The sequence below is a fragment of the Mastigoproctus giganteus genome, chromosome 10 (assembly GCF_048544385.1).
Source record: "Mastigoproctus giganteus isolate SK-2022 chromosome 10, ASM4854438v1, whole genome shotgun sequence".
NCBI classification, from domain to species: Eukaryota; Metazoa; Arthropoda; class Arachnida; order Uropygi; family Thelyphonidae; genus Mastigoproctus; species Mastigoproctus giganteus.
Window position 1 is genome coordinate 15,136,737 of NC_143584.1, and position 22,672 is coordinate 15,159,408.

A 22,672-nucleotide genomic window follows, 5' to 3' on the forward strand; every position below is an offset into this window, starting at 1 on the left:
AACTTATTTATATACAGTAAATTTATTTATTTTATAATCAGATTTTAAAAGAAATAAATTTTTTCATATTTTTATTTTTTATACCTAGTTTTAATTGCAATAAAAAAATCCATAATAATACACATACACATTTAAAACTGTTTGCTTTCATCAAAATGCTATCCCATTGATGCTTATCACTGATGGTTTTCAACTGAGGATTGTTTCAGGACCTTAAAAAATGGTCGAAAACTTGAAAGGACTTGGTTGATATACACGGAAAAAAGATGCCATTTTCGGCTTTTGCTGAAAATTATTTTGTTATGCAAATATTCTCTTGAAAACTACTGGGTTCTTTTCTTGAAGTCATTCACAAGATAAGATAAACTGACATGAGAACTCTCAAAATCATAAAATATGCATGCAACAGTGGACAGAATTAGAGCTCCAGTTAAAATCCAATAAAATTATGGATGTTGTAAATCAAAATTTGATAGAGAAATTAAAAAAAAAAAAAAATACTGGAGAGTGATTCTGGAACGAGTAATTGAGATAATTAAATTTTTAGCTTGAATAAATTTGGCAATGAGAGGAAGCAATGAAAAATTATTTCAATCAAATATTGGATATTTTTTGAGACAAAGGTCAGGAGCGAGAGTGTAGTAGTAGCATGTGCTCTTTGAGTGGACCAGGGTTCAAGCCTGTGACTACTAAATACAATTGACATTTGTCTTGATGATTTATTGTACACTCTACTGACTTAGTGGTCATGCCGGTGTATAAAAATGAACAAGCAAGAATTTTACAAGAAAATAGAAGAGCTTTTTTTATGTTTTGTGTGTTGCGCATAATTTAAATTTAGTTGTATCTGATGCAGCACATTCTTCAACAACAACAGAATTATTTTTTGGAAATTACAAAGATTATATGCGATTTGCACTGTTTCGCCAAGTAGGTGTGATATTTTAAAAAGGCACATAAAAATTACTGTGAAATCTCTACCAGAAACAAGACGGGAAGGAAAGATAAAAGCTGTTGAAGCAGTACGATATCAGTTACGTGATATCACAACTGCATTAAATGAAATCAAGGAACAGGTCAAAAGAAAATATGCAAAATTGCAGTCTGAAATACAAGTTTTGCTATAGAAATTACTTCTTTTAAATTTATTATAAGTGTAGTTGTTTGGAATGAAATATTGATATTATAAATAACGCCATGCAAAGTAGTACAATTGATATGAATGCTGCAATTATATTGATAGAATTGCAGCTGAGTTGGAAGTACTGTCAGTGTTACCAGAAATGAAAGTTTCTAGAAAAAAGTGTGAGTTTACCTATGAACTTCATCAGCTGAACGCTTGATTAATACAACCAAAATGTTTGAAGCTGAAATTTTTATTCAATGATCAATGTAGTCATTGTTAGCTTACAAGAAAGATTTTGATCAGATGAATGAAATATTCTAGGCTTTTCATCTTATTCTAAAATCAGAAAATTTCCTGAATTTATTTGAAAGTGCGATATAAAAGAAATGTCAACACCTTGAAGGAATTTTAATGGCAAAGACGGGAGCAGAGACATTGATGCCAAAGAGTTACGTCAAGAAATCCAATCTTTGCAGCATGTTTTAAAAGGAAAAAATTTTGGTTTCTTAGAATTATTGATATTTATTCAAGAAAAAACTTGGTTGAATTATATGACAATATCACCATTTCTTTTGATATTATTAACATTGTCAATTACAGTTGTGTCTGGAGAGGGGAGTTTTTAAGACTCAAAATGATAAAAACATATTCACGAGCAACAATTGGCCATGAAAGAATTAACGGATTGGCCATTATGTCAATAGAACAAGATGTACTAAAAGCTATAAAAACATTAGACGTTATAGACAAATTTATATCAAGTAAATATCGTAAGGTAATGATGTGAAAACTTTTAAGTTTATAGAAATAATGTACTAGTCATTAAAAGTTTAAATAAATAATTATGATTTGAATAATTTTTGGGTGTTTCCTTTATTTTTTCAATTTTACGAATTCCACCTTAAATTTTTGTGAGGGGGCCCCATATGAATATTTCGCCCGAGGCTGACAGAAGTCTAGGTACGGCACTGACTACCGTCATAGTATGTAGGGCTGATCGTATCGTAAGGACAGCATTAAAGGAGTGTAAGTATTCATCGTTATCCACTTATTTAATGTTAAACGATTTATTATTAATCTTATTAACGAAATTAATAACTAATGTGAAATTATTTAAAACATAATTCTTTACCTAATGTTTGCTAATAGCTATTTGTTAACTAATTCAAGGCTAAACATTAACATACAAGAAATGTGTAATCGAATTAATGTGTAATAATGTATAATGAAATTAACATGTAATAATGTATAATGAAATTATACTCGTAATAATGTGTAATCAAATTAATGGGTAATAATGTCTAATCGAAATTAACAACTTTATGTATATCATACCACCATAATTCACCAGTTCTGCTGTCTACAGTCACTAAATAAGTGGTACAGGAATACCACTTCTTTAAGAAACGTCTGAGAACAATCTGCAATGCTTTAAGAAATTAAAGGCAGATTACACTCCACACAGGTTTAAGTGCTTATTATGTCAACAATTTCCAGTTCTTGATACACCAGCTGCCGTTGCAGATGAACTCAACAGTTATTTTGCATCGATATTTACAAATGAAAAGCCTTTTGTGGCAATGGGAAATTGTGGGAGCGAAGTTAAAAAATATGTAATTAATGATATTGAAATTTCGCAAGATTATTTAATGAAAAAACTTTCAAGCCTACAGACTAGTAAGACTCCTGGAGTTGATGGAATATACCCTATAATCTTGAGAGAGGCGGCAAGCGAGTGCATTGAACCACTGAGGCTGGTTATGCGAGCATCAATAGACTCTGGGGAGATTCCCTTGGATTGGAAAAGTGCAAATGTATCTCCCATACATAAGGGTGGCTCTAAAAGTGAAGTGGGAAATTATCGACCTGTCAGTCTGACTTCAGTAGTAGGGAAAATCATGGAGGCATTGATCAAGGGTGGAATTCAGGATCATTTGGATCGAATTGAAATTCTCAAGGATACTCAGCATGGTTTCGTAAAGGGAAAATCATGTTTAACAAATCTGGTTCGCTATTTCGAAAGGGTCACTCACGAGCTGGATTTAGGGAATAATTTCGACATTGTTTATTTAGATTTCAGCAAAGCTTTTGATTCAGTCCCACATGAGCGGTTGCTTTATAAGCTGGAACAGGTTGGAATCACTGGAAAAATCCTTAGATGGATAGAAGGATGGCTTCAGGGCAGGAGGCAGAGGGTTGTGATAAATGGCTATTCCTCAGATTGGGTTGATGTAAGAAGTGGGGTTCCCCAAGGATCAGTATTAGGACCACTGTTGTTTTTAATTTTCATAAACGACATTGATGAAGGGATAGAGGGCGTGATGTCTAAATTTGCAGATGATGTTAAAATTGGTAGAGTAGTTAATGATCACTGTCAAGCTGAGCTTCTTCAGAGAGACCTAGATAGACTTCAAGAATGGTCAGAAAAATGGCAGCTGTGCTTTAATCCAACAAAGTGTAAGGTATTACACCTGGGAAACAGTAATCCCAAAATAACTTATTCACTTGGTGGAGTTCAACTAAACCCAGTACTGGAGGAAAGGGACTTGGGTGTTACGATACGGTCAGACATGAAATTCTCTGAGCATTGTAAACAGGTTGCAAGGAAGGCCCATGGTGTCCTATCGATGATCTATCGAACTTTTGCAAGTAGAGATAGGGACGTGATAATTCCATTATATAAGGCCTATGTTAGACCACACTTGGAATACTGTGTTCAAGTATGGAGACCGCACCTAAAGAAAGACATCGAGCTTCTTGAAAGGGTGCAAAGAAGGGTAACTCGCCTGGTGAGATCGGCAAAAGGGCGTCCGTATGAAGAAAGACTTCGAATATGTGGGTTGCAGAGTTTGGAAACTAGACACCTTAGGGGAGATTTGATTGAGGTGTTTAAGGCTCTGAGAGGCATCAGTAAAATGAATGAGGACAAAATTTTCAAGATTATAAATGATGCTAGAACTAGGGGACATAAATTCAAGTTACGCGGGGAAATGTTTAGATTGGACTGCAGGAAGTTTTATTTTAGCCAGCGAGTTATAAATTACTGGAATAAGTTGCCTTCATGGGTGGTAGAGGCCGACAGTTTGGGGAAATTCAAAGGTCATCTGGATAGTACTTTCGGGTAAGGGAAGCGCATAGGTTGATAGGATTAATTTCCTTTTTATTTAATTTTTAATTTCATTTTATTATTTTTATTTATTTATTAATTATTATTATTTATTTATTTATTTAATTTTTGTTTTTATCATTGTTTTGTTCGGATTTTTTTTTTTTTTTTTTTGGCTGGTGCAGCATAAGCCATAGGCTTTCTTGCACCATACGGCCGTTACTAATACTAATACTAATACTATACCTGCACACTAAAAGAATATTTAAATAACCTAAATAACCAAACCCTAAAAGAATATTTAAGATCCATGTATGTATCTTGGACTTCTTTTTGTAACACTTTGAACATTACTATATTTATTACACAATGATATTTATTAATATTACATTTGTTTCTAGGGTAAGCACCTGTTTCTTCAGTGACTCAAATTCTTCCAGTAATGCAATCAAATTTTAATTTGACATCAGTATACTCCTTACATCATGCACAAAGGGCAAAAACCATCAATTGAGCTATGATTACCAGCTAGACTAACCTTTGAATACATGCCACAAGCCATACAAGTGAAAAACTTGACCCATATGGAAATTATGACCATTTCCAGTTGAGTCATGATATCCTTGGATGGAGTAAGTATTCAAAGTGAATCTTGTCGCAACCATCATTAAGGTAAGAGTTAAACTAGAAAATATTATAAAATGAACTTTATAGAATTTAAATTAGCTTCTAATTTCAATCAGAATTAAACTATTACAGTAATTAACAGTTATCAAAACTTTATCTACTATGAACTTAAAACTTGAAGTTTACAAGATACCAAAAATAATGCATCTAAGCAGAATTAGTATTAGAAAAGGCAAGAATCAAATTTACAAAATATTACAGGAAATAACCATAAAAACTAACAAAACTGAATTTATAAAATTGCAGAAAAAGAAGAGAATTACAAGACATTTAAACAAATTAAGGAAAAACAAAAATTTGTCTACTAATCTCATCTTCGTGAATATCCCTTCAGAGCAGTTGAACACATCTGGTCTCTCTGACTGCCAACTCCTGAATGTGGAAATGGGGTGCTAACCTGAAATAGGGTATGATGAATTCCACTATGGTATGTACAAGATATTTAGGAATGACAGGAAAGATAGAAGGTGTAGTGAGGTCATGCTTTTCATCAAATAAAGCCCGAGTGTGATAAATGTTTTCACAGATTCAGCAGTTACCCATACCAGTATAGAGTTTGCATGTTGGAGGCAAAGGTATAATGAGAGTGAGAGTAATCTACAGACCAGAAGATTGTGAAGATTATAATGAGAGCCTCTAAAGCCAAATGGAATGGGTGAATATCTTATTATGGATGATTATAATTTGCCCTAGTTGATTGAAGTAAATAGGAATGGAATTTATCATGGGAAACAAAATGTTGAAGTCAACCAGATGATTGTTATTTGTATCAGAATGTTATGAAAAATACTAGGGTTAAGAATAATCCAGACTTGATCATCACCCATGAATCACATGACATCGTGGACTGGCAGTAAAGTAACCATTAGTACAGACTGATCACAGAGTTTTAAGTTGGATGATGAGGAGAGAGCGGGTGCAATTGTTAAAATGCAAAGAAATGGGTTTTAATTTCAAGAAAGCAGATTATGACAGCTTAAGGTGATATATGTCCTCTATCAACTGGGGAAATAGTACACATACCATTTCCCCTAGTTGAATATAAATACATTAGAATTATGCTATACCATTAAAGCTATAGTCTTTTTCTGGAACTAGTCTAAGTCACCCTTAGACTAGTTCTAGAAAAAGACCAGGGCCTCCTTGTGCCATACAGGAAACAGAAACCTTGAAAGTGCATATACCATTAAGAAAATAATACAGCATAAGGAGGATGCAGAGATGGAGGAATAGTAAACTGGCCAGTCTAATAGAGCAAAAAAAGATGGCAGGACAGTTACAACATGACAAAAGTACTGACACCTATAGCAGCTACAAGTTTATCTTTTGTAATTCAGTAGAAAGGTTAGGTTGACAAAGGCATAAGAAACACTGCTAAGAGAATAAAGAATGGGAACAAGCAGTTTTTAACATATGTGAATACTAGGAAGACAAGAACAAATCAGATTAGACCCTTATGTGATGAGTACAGGAGACTCAACTAACACAGCTGATTTGCAGATGAATTAAACAGGTACTTTCCATAAATATTTACATAAGAAAGATCTTTCATAGCAAGAGGAAACTACAAGTGAAGTTAGTGATAATGAAATTTCAGATTGTTTATTAGAAAAACTTTTGAGCCTAAAGGCAAATAAGGCTCCTGGAGTTAATGGTACATATTCACGTTATTTTGAAGGAGGGGCAGCAAGAGAGATAGATGGTTCAAAGTAACCACCTATCTGTCAGGCCACTCAAGCTGTGGATGTAACTGCATACATAACTGCTACACATAAGCTGAAGAACCTTTTACCATAGCAGTTCTTGCATGCTATGGTAAAAACTTTTGCAAGTTTTTAAAAAAGTTTAAATTTAAAAAGGAATTTAATTAATTTTAATTAAATTAATATATTTAAATAATAATTTAGATTTAAATTTATGCCAAAAATCTGAATGTCATCAAGTTTTATAAAAATCAGAATTCTTAAGGAATTACTTACTTGCTTTCCCTTTTCAGAGTTATAAATAGGCATCAGTTCTTCTACTAACAAAGAGTAGTCATCGACATATTCTATGATCATTGATTTAAAAGTCCAGCCCTTAAAATTTTTTTTTCCAATTAATATAAGTTTTTAGTTAACTTATCAAAATCTCTTTTCATATGTCAATTTTATATTAAGTGTGGTACAACTATTGCACTAGAACAAACTGATAATATGATCACTATTTCATTTAATACATAATTTGGTTTCCATATTCAGTTATTCATCTTTCTATTCAGTTAGATTCAATGATAATTTAAATTTTTTAAAATTTTAAAAAAGATCTACACTAGTGACATTAGGGTCAATTTATTATTCCTCAACTACTCTGTTTCCTTTTTTCTGTATCATTATTTGTTTTGTTATTGAAGAAGTTTAGCCATAAAAAAAATAAAATAATACATTTTATTTTTAAGTCCATTCTCAATAATTATAAATAAGTATTGTAAAATGATAATTTAAAATTAGACTATTACATTACAATCAACACTCACATATTCACAGAAATTGGCTTAAACCTTGCATGTTTCTTAAGCTTAGTTTCCCATTCTTCTGTTTTTCTCCTCTACTCCTTTAACCCACAGAGAGTAATACCGCTGTATGGAGTATGCTTTTCTTTCTGGAGTGAAGGTAATAAGAGAAATGGATGGATGGATGGCTGGCTACAATGATAGTAACTGGGCATGGAAAGAGGAAAAGGTTGGTGGGGCTGGGAGTAGAAAATGATCCGAGGTGTGTATGTGGACATATCAAAGATACGGATCATGTGTTGGAAAATTGTACAAGGTACACAGAACACAGAGAAATATTTTTCTCTAAGATTGGCGCTGACTCACACATCAGCAGTGACTTATTTAAGAATAGGGGTTGGTATGAAGCTTTTTTGGATTATGCTAAGGGAGATAATGAAATAAGAAATATGAGTGAGAAATTAATAGATTGTATATAGGGTAAATATGTACATATGTACATAGATTTTTAAGACTTTAATTTGCACTGATCAGTTCCTATTTATATTTTAAGCTATTTTTATTTACATTTTTTATTTTTATTTATATTTGAGCTATTTTATTTTTATTTATATTTAAGTTTATTTATATTTTAATTTTATTTATATTTTAAATAGCTCAAAATTTATATTTTGAGCTATTTATATCAGAGCTATTTTGCACTGATGAGTTTTTATTTATATTAGCAATTGCTGAGTTGGAAGTTTAAAGTTTTATGTGAGTTTACAGTTTGTAAGGAAGGAAAAGAAAAAAAAAAGAAGAGAGGGAAAAAAAAGAAAAAAAAAAAGGAAAAAAAAAAAAGAAAATTATGAAAGAATTATAAAATTAGAATTATAAGATTCAAAAATATTTTTAGTTGTGTTTGCTAACAAGAATCACAACTGTTTCCAGTTAAATGCTTTTATGTTTGCCATTGAACAAGAGTTCACTAATAGCTAGTAGAGATCAGCCTCCCAGGAACAGGGGCAGTGACATGTCCCCAGAACTTGACTTGTCAGGGGCAGGGCATGGCAAAGGATCAATTGTAAAGATTTTAAGCACGAATGCACTTTTGCTCAAACCATTTTTTTTTTTTCAAATTTTTTAAATTTAAAAAAAAAAGGTCTACACTAGTGACATTAGGGCCAATATTATTATTGTTCCAATTCCTCAACTACTCTTTCCTTTTTTCTGTATTATCATTTGTTTTGTTATTGAAGTTTAGCCATAAAAAAAAAAAATAATACATTTATTTAAGTCCATTCTCAATAATTATAAGCAAGTATTGTAAAATGATAATTTAAAATTAGACATTTCCCAAGTGAAATTGTTAAAGCACACTGACTTCACTTTTATTGTAGTGTTTGACTGGCATCAAATTATGGAAGTCAGTGGGCTTTTCATTTTTGCAGTGATGTTTTCTGCTACTTGCAGCAATCTTTTTCTCCCCATATCAATGGTGAAGACAAGAGCAGACACGCATGCCTAAAGTGTGATGGGGTGGGAGATATTTTAAAAAATATTTTTTAAAATGTTTCAATACAAAAAAAAATGGATTATGCACAGCTGTGTTCATAACAGATTGAAAATAAAGGGTGGCATCAAAAATTGAACAATTATGAATTATTTTTTGCCAATTTTAGATTATATATAAAATGGCATGCTTTATCTGAGGGCAGATAAAGTATGCCATTTTATAGCCTTACTCCTGTTATTGGGAAAGGTATCATCATTCAGTCTTAACTAGCTCCATAATAGTCAAGAAATATACCAAACACTATTTTCTGGATGATAATATGCACTAGAGAATATGATGCACCCACATTTTAGAAGGTAAGTTGAGAAAAAAATACTTCATTGCATATATATTTGAAACACATACAAATGTAAATGCTTAATAAACAAAAATGTCCATATAGTATAAAATGAAGCATTTGGTCATCATGTAATGCCAATAACATATTGTCACTGTCACACTTGTTATTACCGATGTTATGGTCTGAACCTTTCACTTTCTTTCAAAGACATGTTTCCAGGGCAGTTAAGGACATTGTCAATTCCACATTTCTAAAAAGGCATGGTAATTACCTCATGTTTCACTAATTCCTATAATTTTTCACCTATCTGTACATGTGGGAAATGGTTCATTACTTCATTCATCCTGTCAGTGTCAAATTGTGATTCAGTTCCTCCATCCATTTGATCCATTCCTTACACACGAATACTTTCTTAAAGAGTTCATTAATTGAGATGTCCAATGATTGAGAATAAGGCCTCCTAGAATTACAGCTAACTGCTGTTTAATTCAGCAACTGTCTTTTTGTTATCTCTGTTACATGCAATGTAAAATGATCACACAATAAAATAGCTAACTTTTTTGTTTTAGAGGGCTATACAGGCAGTGGAAATTTTAAGTGACATTTTCCAAAAAAAAAGTTTCTTTTGGTTGGAAAGTATGGTATATTCCACTCATAAATTCATAAAATTTTTAGTATTTTGATTAATCCTTTGACATAATGGTTTTGTTTCAGATTTCACATTAGGTGGTTAAAAAAAAAAATAAAAAACTGAACTGCTTGCAATTTTTTTTTTTATTAAGATCTACGATGCATCAAACAGTCGGCCACAAACAGGATTCATCATTTCTCAATAAAATTTCTGGTCAATACAATGTAACCAATTATCAAATATTGAAATGGTCTTCCATGAGTTTTAATTATTTAAGCAAATCACAGGAAGAGACTTCATATCTGTAAAATTCTGCAGCTCTTTTTTGAATTTCCTATTACCACTAGTTTTAATATTCGGTACTATTACTGTTTACACATAAAAGTGCAGTCACACATGATCTTTGCTTCTTTTCCTATAGTGGAACTATTTGTTTTAGAAATACAGTAATGAAGATGTAACTACAGTAATGTAGTAACACCTTGATTTTTTTTCTGATTCTGATAAGCACAAAATCATAGTACATTTTGATTATTTGAATCTGTTCTCTGAAATTTGAATCTATAAAGTAGCTGATTAGAATAAAATAGCAGTAATATCAAATAATTGCTGGTTATTCAAGTAGTAGCTAGTGTACACACAGACACATATATGCATGTGCATTTTTCAGTGTTAATTTATCACTCACCAGTTCAAAACTTTCTGCTGCACTGAATGAAAACCTTATAAACATCCAAAGGTGAGCTAAATACCTAAAAAAAATTAAGAACTTATGTTATCTGTGAAATTAGACCAATGTTCCCTTAAAGTTAGGTCTGGCCAACATGTAATTAGAAGGCATAATGTTGCTTGCACTGTACCTCAATGTTGCTTGTGATACATAAACAGAAATTAATGACATTATGGGGGAAAAAATACTGCATTAAATGCTGATTGATTTGAAAATAATGCTAGTCTGTTGTGCTGTCCTTCTGTACCTAATCTGATAACAATTGTACCAGATCAGTAAAAGAGTGTACAATAATGTAAACTGAAATATTGTGATAGCACTTCTATACTCTGAACTCCATTATGCTTTTAAAGTTATTATTTATAATAGACATGAAATGATTATCTCACATCTGTGGATAAGAGTGTATGTGTTCACAGGCCAATTTGCATATTGTGCAAAACAGAAAAACAGAGTATGCTCACTAGAACAAACCATACCCCCCCCTCTGCCTGAGATCAGCTAACTACAGCCTTGCCTGAAGAGGTCTAAAAATTTCTCCAGTCACAAATCAGAAATGAATCTGGACCTCTTCAAATGAGTGGCAGGCAGTGATATATATAATATAAATTGTACACAATATTTAACTATAAATGAATGTCTGAAAGTGGCATGGGGCCCTAAAAATGTTGGAAAGGCCTGCTCTAAGTTATGCATGGCCACGCACAACTGAAGTCCATCCCACACACAGCTTATGTTTGTTTGTATACAAGCAATTACAAAAGCATACTAGTATATCAGGTGCAAGGAACCCATGATTCCAGAGATGCACATAGCTCTCATTTTGTACACTGAGTAAAATAAAATATATATATGTATCCTTTCAATCACTGATATAATTAAGCACAATAACACAAAAGATAAATGATACCAATCATCTTGTGTTATTTGTTACATTTACTTCTTTTTTGAATAACCCTGTATAATATGTTGTGGCTCCCAAAACTTTTGTATTTTGCAGATACAAAATAATAACTCTTGGAGGGAGGGAGGGAAGGGGGGAGGGGAGGGAGAGAGAGAGAGAGAGAGAGAGAGAGAGAGAGAGAGAGAGAGAGAGAGAGAGAGAGAGAGAGAGAGAGAGAGAGAGAGAGCAACAAAATAGATTAAGTTTATGAATGCTTTTGCTGTGCTACCTATAATCTCACCATCCATTACACTGACACTCTTTGGAGCCTTCAAAAATATAGATTTAAAAATAAGGACTTTTTTTGTTCTACATAATATTGTCTGCCAATAGCAGCACTCCACAAGTTTTCAGAGGTGAAAGAGGAGGGCATCTCACTACTTTCAAATATCAATAAGTGCTAAAATATATTGAGATACCGGGGGCACCTAGAAGAAGTGAAGGTGGTATCAGCACTTCTAAATTATTTTAAGCTACAGTTTTTCAATGGTTCACACAAATGATCTTGAAAGAAGACTCAGCCCATAACTGATGATGAATTGCTAACTTATTATTCTTTATATGGAATTTTTTGATTGTTGAAACTGTTTGAGAACATTATCAGAAGTAAAACAAAAAAGTTAATTGCACTGCAATTTATAGGGTGGTTCATTACTTTGTTCAGTGCCCAAATGAAGTTTGTATGTCTCACTTCATCAGCAATCAAGAAATATAAAATCTCTGTAGTGAATGCAAGCTGTTTTTCTGTTTCATCTCCCATTAATGATCCACTACATACAAATGTTGCTAAATTACTGCCTACAGAATTTGTGATTATGTCCTTCTCTTGTACGAAATCAATCAAGATAGTCTGGTTTAACACAGATTTTCAAAACAGAGTAAGCTTGCTGTTTATCAGTGTGGATTGACCAACGTTTCCAGCCCTTATGAAGGTCTAACCACTTTAGCATTAGCAAAGGCACATGATGCAAGAAAGCAAGCTTATATAGCATCAGCCAAAAAAAAAAAAAAAAAAACCCCTTATTTTACCCATCCACTCGCTCCAAATGTTTGTCAAGTTCTGAAGTTTGTTCCAGCAATCAACCACCCGCTGGCTAAAGGTAAACTTACGCACATCTATCCTACGTCATTCCTTAATTTGTATTTATGCCCTCTCAGGCAATTATTCTGAGTAAGAGGAAGAATTCCATCAGCATTGAGCATGCTCAAACCATTCAAGGCTTTATACACTTCAATCAGATCACCTCGCAGGTGCCTGGTCTTCAGACACTGTAATTTGCAAAACTTAAGCCTTTCTTCGTAAGAGCAACCCTTTGTTCCATTCACTAATCTTGTTGCCCTTCTCTGTACTCGTTCCAACAGCTCTACATCCTTCTTAAAATGAGGCCTCCAGACCTGTATACATTACTCAAGATGTGGCCTGACCATTGCCTTATACAAGGGGATAATCACCTCCTTATCCCTGCTAGAAAAATTCCTGTATATCATTGACAAGACACCATGAGCTACTCTTGCGACTGTCTGTACTGCTCAGAAAACTTCATATTGGCCTGCACAATTACCCCCATGTCCTTTTTATTCTCTACCACTGTCAGTCTGGTACCACAGAGTTGATACGTTACTCTGGGATTACTGCTTACCATATGTAGTACTTTACATTTGTCAATGTTAAACTTCATTTGCCACCTCTCAGCCCATCTGCTGAACTTTTCTAGATCCTGTTGCAGCAGTGTACTGTCATTAGTGTCATTAACAACCCTGCCAACCTTCGTATTGTCTGCAAACTTGGACATTAAGCCTGATATACCATCATCAATATCATTTATAAATACAGAAAACAACAATGGACCCAACACTGAACCCTGAGGAACTCCATAAACAACATTAGTCCACGAAGAGCAGTGTCCAGTGAATACCACTCTCTGTCTTCACCCACTCAACCATCCGTTTATCCATAGCAGCAATTTGCCTCCAATGCCACACTGCAGTCTTCCATGTGCAACAGTATCAAAGGCTTTTCCTAGATCCAAATATATGATATCAAAGTTATTCTTTGCATCCAGTTCCTTTGTGACTACATCATAGTATCCGATCAAATTAGTCAGACAAGACTTCCCCTTAACAAACCCATGCATCTGAGCTATAACTGAAGTCTTGTCTAGATGATCCTGCAATGCATCTTTGCAGGATCATCCTGCAGTGCCTCCATTAATTTCCCTGGAACAGAAGTTAAACTAACAGGTCTGTAATTACCTGTGTCTCCTTTTGATCCTCCTTTGTGGATTGGGGTCACATTTGCACATCTCCAGTGCATGGGTACCTCTCCTGAGTCCAGGGAAGCTCTCATAATTATGGCTAAGGGTTTGCTTACTTCCTTTGCTGCCTCCTTTAATATAACTAGATAGATTCCATCCACCCCAGGTGCCTTTCTTGTGTTTATCTTCAACAATTTCTCCTCCACTTTACTCTCAGTTATTACAAGATTATCTAGTTTACTGCCAGAGTTGAATACACCTCTGGCATTCCTCTTCTTCTTTCCAAGCATGTTAGACAAACTTACTACCATACAGAACAAACATTAAAAAAACTCTGCAGAAGAAGATAAAACACATACAGTTCTCACTTCAATGAGATGGCACTATGCAATGCTACTATGAGGATATAGTATCCATTGAGCTCAGGATACAATAATGCCACGTCTTCACCTCAGTAATTCTTCATTGGGCAACAAATTCTGACATACTCTAAAAAAAAAAAAAATTCTTTATGTTCTCATAAATTACCATTTTAATTATATAAAGGAAATATTAAATTTACATCATAAATTTTTTTTCAATACTAAAACTCAGCTCACAATTTGATATCCAACTTCATAGTGATTTCCTCGTAAATATATTGAAGGAAGACTACTTTGCCGTTTCGCAGGAAGACTACTTTTCCGTTTTGGAAAAACGCCACTTCTCCGATCTAAAAGAACACTACTTTTCCGTTCAAAATATGATGCCATTGTTTGAGAAGTAGACAAAAATCTTTTGCACCTAGAAAGCCAAAAAAAAAAAAAAAAAAAAAAAAGTCAGTATACCACCAAATCATATGAGGGGGTATAAAAAAGTTTGTACCCTGACCTAGATAAAACATCAGTAGGAAGATGCTGATTTTAATATAAGTTGTCTACATATTCAATAACTAACAGATGAAATTTCATTCCTGTAGGTGATCGTACACCAGAGGTGGAGCCCGGAATCTGAGGAAGGTTAATACTCCACTGCTCGAAGATTGATACTCGATCACTGCTCGATACTCCACTTTGTCAACTATGGTTGACAAAGTGGAGTATCGAGCAGTGATCGAGTTCCTGAATTTGCAGGGAAAGAAAGCTCAGGAAATTGATGAAGAAATGAAAGCTGTGTATGGGCAGAATTGTCCATCCTACATCAGTGTAAAAAAGTGGAAACGGGAGTTCCAGTGCAGTTGTACAAGTGTCATTGATAAGCCAAGAGAAGGAAGGTCATCAACATCCATAGACAGTGAGATGGTTGCAAAGGTTGAGCAGCTGGTGCTGAGTGACAGATGTGTGACAATTCATTTCATCGCTAATGCAGTGGGAATTAGTTATGGATCTGGCCACAGCATTTTACATGACCATCTGCACATGTCTAAGGTCTCCTCACAACGGGTTCCAAGATTGCTGACACCTTTGCAGAAGCAATGTTGAATGTAATGTTCTCACCAAATTATGGATTTGTGCAATGTGGATGGTGAGAACTTTTTTGATCAGTTGGTGACGAATGCTGAGTGTACATGTATGATCCGGAGACTAAAGACGTCAAAGCAGTGGATGCACACCACCTCCCAAAAAGGCAAAGACCAAGTGGAATCGTGGTTTCAGGCAAAAGTGCAGACTTCTATGATCAAGGCATTAAACAACTGATCCATTGATGGGAGAAATGTGTTACTATACATGGAGAGTACATAGAAAAGGATTAAATTCCTGTGAAGTTTCACCGGCGAAGGTAAAGAAAGCCTGCACGAGAAACGTCGGATAACTTACGCAGAAAATTAGTTTTCCGCGTAAAACTAATTTTCCGGCACTCTAGCGCTGCTCACTCAGTAAACAGATGGTAGGTGTTATCAGTCTGGAGCAAAGTCGAGAACGATATACTGATTGACAAGTAGGCATCGCAAATGACGTGCTGATTGGTGCGCGAACACAACACACGATAACATCGGTTTAGAATTACTGTAGCAGCACTAATGGTAACTTGTCCTAATCACACATGCCCTAACATTTACTGTAATGGTGAAAAAAAGTCAGATTACCTCGACTTGAATCCCATGAGAGCTTGAACTCCTCCCGAAGTGGAGGTTGTAACCTAACCTTTTTTCTTTAGAATCAGTCATATTTAGAAATACTGTACATTCATAAAAAAATAAATTTTTTATGACTGTATTTTTATTTTCTTGTTCAATAATAAGTCCTAACAGTGAAAAAAGGTCAGGTTACCTCCACTTGAATCCCATGGGAGCTTGAATCTCTCCCGAAATGGAGGGGGTAACCTAACCTTTTTTCTTTAGAATCATGAGTGGACTAGCACAAATTGTTTATTAATAAAATATTAATTTTTTATTACTGTACTTTTATTTTTAAAGACACTCATGAGGAAATTTCTTCTGTCTTTAAAAGATTCATCGCTACTATTACCTGTTCACCGTTTATTACAAAACTATTATGCATCGTTCTTTACTGGTAAATACACATCACAATGCCAACCAATGACTACACAGTAGCTTGTCATCTGTTGCACCCACCACCAATCATTTCATCGTTTGCCACGCCTACCCGTCAATCAACATATCCTCCAGACTGAGCAGCGCTAGAGTGTCGTATCGGGAAGCTAATTTTCTGCGTAAGTTATACGACATTTCTCATCGTTCTCATGCAGGCTTTCTTTACCCAAGCCATTTCGCCTTTAGCATTAGTAGAGGCATATGATGCAAGAAAGCAAGCTTATGCAGCATCAGCCAAAAAAAAAAAATCCCTTCCGCTTCACCCCTCTGTTCGTTCGAAATACCTGTCCAGCTGAGCCTTAAATTTATTTAGGCTATCAACTTCCACAACAAAGGATGGAAGTCTGTTCCACCAACCAACTACCCGCTGGCTAAAGGCAAATTTCCGCACTCTATCCTACATCTGTCTTTCCTCAATTTGAATTTATGCCCTCTCAGGTGATTATTCTGAGCAAGAGGCAGTATCCCATCAGCATTGAGCATGCTCAAACCATTCAAGGCTTTGTACACCTCTATCAGATCACCTCGCCGGTGCCTAGTCTCCAGACACTGTAATTTGCAAAACTTAAGCCTTTCTTTGTAAGAGCAATCCTTCGTTCTGTTCACTAACCTCGTTGCCCTTCTCTGTACTCGTTCCAGCAGCTCTACATCCTTCTTGAAATGAGGCCCCTCCAGATCTGTATACAGTACTCAAGGTGTGGCCTGACCATTGCCTTATACAAGGGAATAATCACCTCCCTATCCCTGCTAGAAAAATTCCTGTATATCATTGATAAGACACCATGAGCTACTCTTGCAGCCCGTCTGCACTGCTCAGAGAACTTCATATCTGCCTGCACAATTACCCCCAGGTCCTTTTCATTCTCTACCACTGTCAGTGTAGTACCACAGAGTTGATACGTTTCTCTGGGGTTGCTTTTTCCCATATGTAGTACTTTACATTTGTCAATGTTAAACTTCATTTGCCACCTCTCAGCCCATCTGCTCAACCTTTCCAGATCCTGTTGCAGCATCCTTAACAACCCTGCCAACCTTTGTATGTCTGCAAACTTGGACATTAAGCTTGATATACCATCATCAATATTATTTATAAATACAGAAAACAACAATGGACCCAACACTGAACCCTAAGGGACTCCACTAATAACATTAGTCCACGATGAGCAGTGTCCATTAATTACCACTCTGTCTTCTGCCACTCAACCATCCCTTTATCCATAGGAACAATTTGCCACCAATGCCACACTGCTCCAATTTGTGCAGCAGTCTTCCATGTGCAACAGTATCAAAAGCCTTTCTAAGATCCAAATATATAATATCAAAGTTATTTCCTGCATCCAATTCTTTTGTGACTACATAATAGTATCCAATCTAATTTGTCAGGCAAGAGCTTCCCTTAACAAAACCATGCTGTGTCTGAGCTATAACTGAATTCTTGTCAAGATGATCCTGCAGTGCTTCTTTAACCAGTGCGTCCATTAATTTTCCTGGAACAGAAGTTAAACTCACAGGTCTATAATTACTTGTGTCAGCCTTTGATCCTCCTTTCTGGATTGGGGTTACATTTGAACATCTCCAGTCTGTGGGTACCTCCCCTGAGTCCAAGAAGCTCTTTCTAGAGCTATTATTTCTAGGTAAGGGTACGCACCTTTTGATACTCCCTCATATTCAAGTGGATAATTCATTTCATTTTATAAACAGGAGCAGTATTTATGAAAACTTCATTGCATTTAACTTATATTTAGTGCAATTTAATAAAGCATTAATACTACTAAATTTATTTTGTCCAATATTTAATAAAATAATACACTAGAATTCTTACAAAACTTTCTGAAGTATTGATAGATAAGTTTAACAAGTGGTGTTGTGTAATGTCAATGAAAACGCAATATTATTACAAGAGAAGTAAAACAAGTTAGGTATAGGAAAGGTGTGTTATATTTCAGGCATATTCAATTTTTATTTGTAAATTAATTGATTTTGTCTGTTTTTGTGATTAACAGTGAAAAGTAACTAATCAGCTTGTTACTAATTAATTACTAACTGATTAACTAATACCATGCAAAAGTAATTGTTTTCACTTCACTACACATACAATTAAATTACAATGTTAATATTTACTTAACATTTTGTAATATTTTACTTATTTAATACAATGAAATTACAGTTTAATAAAATTAATTACAACGTGAAATAAGGTATTTCATATTGTAAAGCATCTTTTATTAAAACTTTCTTACTGAGTTAATTACTTTTGTTTGTTGTAGGGTTTTAGGCATCAGCAACTTAGGCCATATTGTGTCATATATATATTGTCTGTAAATGCATGTGCTCTGTGGTTGATTTGCTGGCTTTCTGGATGGAAAGCCAAGTTTCCTGGGAAAGGGGGGGGGAGTTATTATTATTAGCCATATGGTGCAAGGAAGACAGACTTATGCTGCACCAGCCAAAAAAAAAAATTCCCGAGTTACCTTGAGAGAGGGAGAGAGTGGTAGAAAGGAATCACCAAGAAAGAGAAGAATGATGATATCCGGCTCAGGACCCTGAGTGTGCCAAGCCCATACTCAGATGTGAGCCCCGGGAGTTGACGGAATTCCAACTCAGGTCTTCTCCACTCAGTGTGGGGAGGACTGCAATTCTACCAACTGTACTACCCTCAAGAACAAGTTAATTATGTTCACATAAGATTTTACACAGAATCCTGATAAATGAATTAATTAAATGCTGATGGAATTCTAACTTTTCTGCCAACACATATGGGACAAGTTAATTATGTTTATATAAGATAAGATTTTACACATACTTCTGATAAAGAATTAATTAAATGCTGATGGAATCCTAACTTCTTGCTCAGACAACACATATGGAAACATGGCTAAACTCCATTATTTGGGTACTACTTGTCTCTGCATAGTGGGCATGGTTTTAGAACAGAGTGATTGTATAGTCAAGTCCTGTAAGGCATTTTCTTTCTGATTGTTTTGTGTTGTTGAGAGGGGTGCTTAGCTTAGGTAGCTCCCCCATCCCACTGTTTTAAAATCGGAAAATGAGTTCCCGATTTAAAAACAGCAGCAAGTGGGGGGAAAACGCCCTAGGCATATCAACCTAGGAGAATAGTGGGCGGGGAAAGCAGTGAGTGGCACCTGCCAATCACTGCTTTGTTCATGTCCATTTGTAGAAATATGGACTAGTACCCAAGATCTGGAGTTTTACCAGAAAAATAAAGTTAAATTGAAAAAGAATAGTCATGGGATAAACGTACAAAAATTTGCTTTTAGCCATAGTAATTGAATCAGAAATTAGGCACTTGGGGCTGAGAAGTGGCAACTAAGGTTTAATATTGGAAAATGCAAGGTACTGCATATGGGAAGCAGTAATTTCAGAATAACATACCAATGAGGTGGTACCAAATTCAAGGTGGTGGAGAATGAAAGAGACCCAGGGTAACAGCACAGAACAACATGACGTTCTCTGAGCAGTGTAGACTGGTTGCTAAAACAAAACATGATATAATTAAAACATGGGGTTCAGTCAATGACAGGAACTTTGCCAAAAGGGACAAGGAAGTGATTCTATTGTATAAGGCAAGGGTTAGGACTCATCTTGGTACTGCACACCAATCTGGAAGCCTCATTTTAAGATGTGGATATCTTAGAACAGATGCAGAGAAGAGCAACCAGGATAGTCAAAAAAACAGATAGGGTAATTTTACCACAAAAAACTTTGGTTCTACAAATTAATGCACTCCACCCACCTGGAAACTAGGCAACTACGAGATCTGATTTAGCGTTTAAGGCTTTAAATGATTTGAGTAATTCATGATGATGGTAAAAAAAAAAAAAAAAAAAAAGGTAAACTGCAGTCATTATCAACCCATTGCAGGATGCCTCCTCAACGATTCATATTGAGGGGAAATGGACCATAATCTACCACAGTGGTTCAGTGCGGGTTGGCAGCTCGACTGTATTTAGCAGTCAGGGGCTTGAACCCCAGATTACTCAAACAGCGTGTGCTAATGCACTCCTGCTCCTGACCACTTGGTTATGGAGGCCTCTTTCTCAGACAAAAGGGAACATAAACTTAAATTGGAAAAGGATGGCTGCAGAATAGATGTGTGAAAATTTATTTTCAGCCACACAACAATTGATTGCTAGAACAAACTACCATCTGGTATTGTAGAAGTGGATACTCTGAATAAATTTATGGAACAACTGGAAATATTACTAGAAGGGATGGACAGATGAGGTGGAGGAGTAGTTTTTTTTTGCTGATGCTATATAAGTTTGCTTTCTTGCATCATGTCTTTAATTTTATCATATCAACTATTGGCAATTTCAAAACTCTCAAATCCCACATTTCCTGAAATACATTGGCACTGCATACAATGTATGCCGTACTGCACAAGTAAATATTTCAAATTTCTACACGGCAAAGATTTGTGAACAAGGAGTCACACTGGTATACAGTACATACTAGTCTGACTACTGAAAATTAAGGAAATATTTTCAAGTATTGGCCCTTGCATGAAGATTTTTATTTAAGTATCTCATTTATTATTACTTTCATATAAATTTAATACCACAAACTTTAAAAAGTTGGCAAACACTTGGCCTGTGCATGAAATTTTTTTTTTTTTTTTTTTTTTGTTAGTTATTGGTGCATCGGCTTCTGTGGCCATAATGCACCTCCCAAAGTTTTTGCACTACTCTGATCCAAGCCCACGACTTTTGGGTTGCCAGGCAGGTACTTTACCCACCCGGCTAGCCCGGTTGGCTCTGTGCATGAAACCAGTTTGACCACCCCCCCTTTCTAAAATATATTTTTTTTAATCACAGGAGATAAGAGACCTCTGAAACATATTGTTAAATTTATTTATAAAATTTATCTATATTATGATACAACACTGTGTAATGTACTCGTTTATCATACTGTTTATCCTTGCACTCATCATGTTCCTCAATTTCTTTACCAGAAAAAAGTTAAATTATTAAATAAACCTTAAAGACTCACTTTTTAGCATTAGCAAGGGCACATGATGTAAGAAAGCAAGCTCATATAGCATCAGCCAAAAAAAAAAAAAAAAAACACACACGCCCCCTTCTCATTTCACCCATTCACTTGCTCCAAATGTTTGTCCAGTTCTGTCTTGAATCTATTTAAGCTATCAACTTCTACGACAGATGGAAGTTTGTTCCAGTAATCAATCACCCGCTGGCTAAAGGCAAACTTCCGCACATCAATCCTACAACTGTCTTTCCTCAATTTGAATTTATGCCCTCTCAGGTGATTATTCTGAGCAAGAGGAAGAATCCCATCAGCATTGAGCATGCTCAAACCATTCAAGGCTTTATACACCTCAATCAGATCATCTCACAGGTGCCTAGTCTCCAGACACTGTAATTTGCAAAACTTATGCCTTTCTTCATAAGAGAAACCCTTTGTTCCATTCACTAATCTTGTTGCCCTTCTCTGTACTTGTTCCAACAGCTCTACATCCTTCTTAAAATGAGGCCCACAGACCTGTATACAGTACTCAAGGTGTGTCCTGACCATTGCCTTATACAAGGGATAATCACCTCCTTATCCCTGCTAGAAAAATTCCTATATATCATTGACAAGACACCATGAGCTACTCTTGCAGACCATCTGCACTGCTCAGAAAACTTCATATCTGCCTACACAATTACCCCCAAGTCCTTTTCACTCTCTACCACTGTCAGTGTAGTACCACACAGTTGATACGTTACTCTGGGGTTACTGCTTCCCATATGCAGTACTTTACATTTGTCAATGTTAAACTTCAGTTGCCACCTCTCAGCCCATCTGCTCAACATTTCTAGATCCTGTTACAGCAGCGTACTGTCATTAGTGTCCTTAAAACCCTACCAACTTTCGTATCGTCTGCAAAAATGGACATTAATTTTTTAATTTATAAAGTATAAAACACAACAAATATGAAACTTAACTTATCCAAACATGTAAATTACTTGAAAATCGTTTCGTTTCGTGTATTCCTTTTATTATACAACCACGAATAAGAGCCATTTCACAACTAAAAACTTGGCTGAGTACTGTACTTACAGGTGTAATGCAAGTCATAGAACATTAGAGCCAAATTACGATTTAAAATGTTACGCACACGCGCAAAATAGAACTTACTTTCATGACCGGGTTTCTGTGCCGAAAATTTATACCTATAAACACACCTATGGGTAATTATTCTGAAATTAATGATATAACAGCATAACGCACTGTAAAATGTCATCTAAATTTGCCATATTTACTTTGCTATTATTATATTTAAAATACATGGTGCAATGTTTTCGAAACGCCCG

At 35.1% G+C, this 22,672-nt stretch overlaps 1 protein-coding gene across 3 annotated transcripts in view; it reads right to left on the bottom strand.

Moving 5' to 3' along the window:
* The window catches only part of LOC150078782 (beta-alanyl-dopamine/carcinine hydrolase-like), a 96,972-nt gene extending 74,300 nt beyond the window's left edge, over window positions 1-22,672 (bottom strand). For 2 of the 3 annotated variants that reach the window (XM_090383455.1, XM_090383453.1), the window contains exons 1-3: window positions 22,497-22,672; window positions 14,404-14,587; window positions 6,899-6,997 (exon numbers count right to left, since the gene is read on the bottom strand). In XM_090383455.1, the coding sequence (XP_090239581.1) occupies window positions 6,899-6,997; window positions 14,404-14,556 (252 nt within the window). In that variant the 5' untranslated portion in view covers window positions 14,557-14,587; window positions 22,497-22,672. The remainder of the gene's footprint in view (window positions 1-6,898; window positions 6,998-14,403; window positions 14,588-22,496) is intronic. The other variant, XM_090383454.1, reaches the window with a different exon arrangement.